Below are 4,465 nucleotides of genomic sequence, written 5' to 3' on the forward strand. Positions count from 1 at the left end.
AACAAAAATAACTATATGCTTCAAATATATTCTCCCAGTGCAACCCCCATTGTTCTTCACCACCCAGAGTACGCGCAAATGTTTGCCAATGTAATTAAAAATGCATTTGCAGTAAAGAGCAGTGAGAAGCGAGCGTAGGCCGATCAGCCAGAAGGAAATGGATGCTGGGGTACTGAAGCTGGATGTTGGATTCTGGGGTACTGAATGCCCCATCTGTAATCGACGATCGGTGCAAATTGTCGGGAATTAGTCGGCTACTCAAATCTATGGCATTAGCCTCCAGTCGGATCTCGAGTCACATTAAAGTGCCGCCGCCCGTTTTTGGGGTCGCGATCGGGAAAGACCAAAACGGGAGAGAGCGAAAAGTCGTATCACATCACACATACGCCGTGTATGACGCTAAGACTGAGGAGTTGCACGCGTGAAATGTCAAAAGCTAAAAATGCCATTTACTGTGCTCCAATCACTCGTTGGCCTTTCGGCTGTTTACACTGTCAGGAAAAACGACAAATGCATTGCAAACAGAATTACACCATAAATTAAGATATTTTATCATTTTCTTATTAAATAATGTATTTTTAAATACCTCGTATTTATTTTATTGCAAATAGCACAAATCTAAAGAAAGTTTATGAACCTCTTGAAGAATTACACTCACAAACACTCTTAGACCATAAATAAGAACTAAAATACATCGAATAAAATGAGAATCTTTCAATTATATGAATTGAGTTTTTAATGGGAAATTACACACTATGAAAGTAATAAACAAATAACGGATCCAATAGCCATTAGAATATTTTTTATCGATTTCTCTTAACGAGGCAATACATGATTATTAAGATAATTTCAAAAACAAGTTTGATTACTTGTCAGCTTTAAACTTTGCAAGTGTAAACTAGATTGAATTCTTGATAATCAATTTTTTGCTAGCCCCATAAGATATATTTTTTATTTTGTCGACGTGTAGAAAAAGCTAACGACAGAAGAGGGGGACCTTACGATGTGCCCATGATTTTACTCATTGTTGTCATTGTCCGCAGCCTCACACGCAAAAAATAGAAAAAACGAAACAAAAAGCTGAGTTTACTGAATGCTTTGTGGGCCTGCACATGCAGATTGGCCAAGAGCGATAGCGATAGCCTTTTTATTTGCCTTTCGTCTGTTTTCGGTTTTTGGAGCTCAGTTTTCCGACTTGCGAATGGAGTTGTTGCTGCGCCTCCGCGATGGTGCCCAATGTGTTGGCCAGATGAACAATTTCCTTTTCGACGCGAAACCACCTGACTAGGATCGAGGGGTTCAGTCCAAGAGGCTGTGGCTTTTCCCGTGGCCCACGCTCGGTGGGTCCACCATTTTCGGTTCGTTTGCGGGGCCTCGATGAAAAATTTGCAAATTGGAATTATTTATTTATTGATGCATGTTTGATGTGACGCTTTTGCAGAGGCCCCAGCTCCAGGCCCCCTTTTTGCACATTTACTCTCATGTAACGAATCGCTTTTTTAGCTGCGGGCCACAAATGCAATCCGCAAACACAGAAAGCACGGGGGAGAAGGCCGAGGGGCAGCCGCACATGTGTGAGAAATTGCTGTTTGTTTTATGCAAATGATCATCGCATTGCAGCTGGATTCGCTCTGCCAGTCGCCGTTCCAAATTTTTGGATAGTGCAATTAAAAACCGAAAGTGTGAAGGAAGCAAGGCTTTTTGTAGACCAGCATAATGAACCGATTAGACGCGTCTACAGAAAGAAAAGTGCGGGTGAAAGAAATGGTGAAGGGAAAAGCCTGAAATCGGCCTCACTTTTTTTAGGGAACCGCTTTTCATTTTAAATTTTCAAGCCAATTGGTAAACACCGATTCCCCAATTGTTAAAATACTCGCATTCTAGCTCAGTTTTTATCTTCGAACACAGAACTGACAATTTATATTTGAGAAGGAAATTAATTTTGTCCAGAACACATAAAATTTAAATCTCACCAAACACAGTTTTGAGAGATGATTGGAAAGTAAATGGATGCAAATATTAGGGGATGTGAACTACATCATTCCACTATCAATGTCCCGCACCTCCACCTTCTCCATGCCGGGAATAGACTTGACCATCTCGTTCATCTCCTCGGCAGTGGGTCCATCGCTGGGGGACGCGCTCATGCCACCACCACCCATTCCTCCCATGCCACCGAATCCACCACCCATTCCTCCCATGCCCCCGAAACCACCCATACCCCCCATTCCTCCCATGCCACCCATTTCCGCCAATCCACTTAGGGCTGCCAGTTCATCCAATCCACCCATATTCATGTCCAGCCCGTCATCCATTCCTCCGCCGGCTCCGGCCAGCTTGGCCAGAAGATCATCATTCCTAGAGTCCGTAATCACCACCTCCGTGGTGCTCAAAAGCGAGGCCACTCCAGCTGCGTCCGTGATGGCAGTCCGCACCACCTTGGTGGGATCGATGATGCCCTTCTCCACCAGCCGACAGTACTCATCGCCCATGGCGTCGTAACCGAAATCTCCTGAGCCATCCAGAACCTTGGCCACCACCATAGCGCCGTCCACTCCTGCGTTCTGTGCAATCGTGTGGCAGGGCATTCTCAAGGCATTGCAGATGATGTCGACGCCCTTCTGGAGATCCGGACTATCCATCTTTAGTTTCTGGAGATGGGGAATGCAGCGCAGGAAGGCGGTACCGCCACCCGGCACAATTCCCTCCTCGATGGCAGCCCGTGTGGCATTCAAAGCGTCCACCACGCGATCCTTTTTCTCACCCACTTCGACTTCACTGCCTCCGCCAATGTGGAGTACAGCCACGCCCTTCGTTAGGGCGGAAAGGCGTTGTCGCAGACGATCCCGCTGCTCCGGCTTGGTTTGCTTATCTGCCAGTTCGTCCTTGATCTGTTCGATGCGCATTTCCAGAAGTCCTGGCTTGGGTTTGCCCTGCAGCAACATTGTGCTATCTTTACTAATCACAGCCTCGCCCACCTGACCCAGATCCCCCGGCTTAGCGTCCTCCAACTTGGAGTAGTTGATGTCATCTCCGAAAATAGTAGCTCCCGTGGCGGCGGATATATCGCCAATGAGCTCCTTGCGATGGTGTCCATAGCTGGGCGACTTGACTGCACAAACCTGTAGACCCAGTCGTAGCTTGTTCAGAACCAAAGCATTCAAGGCCTCGCCACTAATGTCCTCTGCTATGATGATCAAAGGACGTCGCTGCCGCAGCGATTGCTCTAGACCTTTCACAATCTCCGAGAGTCCGGTGATCTTCTTCAGTGAGATCATCACAAAGGCGTTGGCAAACTCCACTTTGGAACCTTTAGAGCTATTCACGAAGAAGGGCGAGACATAGCCATTGTCGAAGCGCAAACCCTGGATAATATTTAGCTCGTCCTTGAGACGTTTTCCCTCCTTTACAGTAATAGTTCCCTTGGGACCCACTTTGTCGGTGGCCTCGCCAATGAGGCGACCTATTTCGGTATCACCATTAGCCGATATGGTGGCCACTTGCTGAATCTCCTCGCGGGTCTCCACCGCCCTGGACATCTCTTTCAGTTTCTCCTTTACAACATCCACGGCCATCATAACTCCGCGACGAATCTCCACGGGATTGGCACCCATGGTGATCTGATTAAAGCCCTCTTTGGCAATTGCTCGAGCCAAAACAGTGGCTGTGGTAGTGCCATCTCCAGCAGACTCATTTGTATTGTCGGCTACATCCTGAACCAACTTAGCGCCCAGGTTCATATGCTGGTCCTTCAAGGCAATAGACCGAGCCACCGTAAAGCCATCCTTGGTAATCTTCGGTGAGGTCCAGGGACGCTCCACGATCACACTGCGTCCCTTGGGACCCATTGTCACGGCCACCGCATCTGCAAGGACATCCACTCCCCGGATCATCAGTGCACGGACTCCGGGTCCAAAGCGCACATCCTTTGAATACATTCGCGTAAAACAGCGACTCGATATGATCGCCTCGGATACACAAGACCGAAACATTGTTGCAACTAATATCAAAATTTCCGAAGTTAATGGTTTAAATATTTTAAGGTTCGATTCCAGTAAGGATGTGAGTACAAATGATAATACTGGCGACTGTTTGGGCAGCTGTGACAGAGTTACAGCGAGTTATTGATCAAAGCCTACTGTCAGCTTCACAGCAGCTTGATAAGATTATTTGTCTAAATTTTCTTTCCACTGAACTTCTTAACTTCGCATTAAAGTTAACTTCCGTTTTCGTTATAATATTAAACCTTTTTGTATCCAAGTAAATAGGAACCATTCCCTTTCACATTACTTATATTGATTTTCCTCGAGCACTTATTACGCTGTTCATTTTCTAGATGTGGTCAGAAACTTTCAGGTAATCGCCAGATTTCACAACTTGCATTTGTCTGGCGCCTGACCGTCTGCGATCGAGGATCTGGATTCTTAGACAACAGAAGCCGGGCCTTCTGTTTGCCGGAATAAAT

The 4,465-nt window shown here is 46.5% G+C and overlaps 1 protein-coding gene across 1 annotated transcript; it reads right to left on the reverse strand.

Moving 5' to 3' along the window:
* Positions 1–1,853: 1,853 nt before the first annotated feature.
* On the reverse strand, positions 1,854–4,101 carry LOC108053991 (60 kDa heat shock protein homolog 1, mitochondrial). The gene has a single exon (XM_017136734.2). It carries the CDS (start codon positions 3,990–3,992, stop codon positions 2,034–2,036), a length of 1,959 nt encoding a protein of 652 aa, XP_016992223.1. The 5' UTR covers positions 3,993–4,101; the 3' UTR covers positions 1,854–2,033.
* Positions 4,102–4,465: the final 364 nt, after the last annotated feature.

The sequence above is a fragment of the Drosophila rhopaloa genome, unplaced genomic scaffold (genome assembly GCF_018152115.1).
Source record: "Drosophila rhopaloa isolate 14029-0021.01 unplaced genomic scaffold, ASM1815211v1 contig_2, whole genome shotgun sequence".
NCBI classification, from domain to species: Eukaryota; Metazoa; Arthropoda; class Insecta; order Diptera; family Drosophilidae; genus Drosophila; species Drosophila rhopaloa.

Bases quoted from the DNA above. Each gene is read 5' to 3' on its own strand.
- LOC108053991 (XM_017136734.2), bottom strand. From the start codon at position 3,992: ATGTTTCGGTCTTGTGTATCCGAGGCGATCATATCGAGTCGCTGTTTT.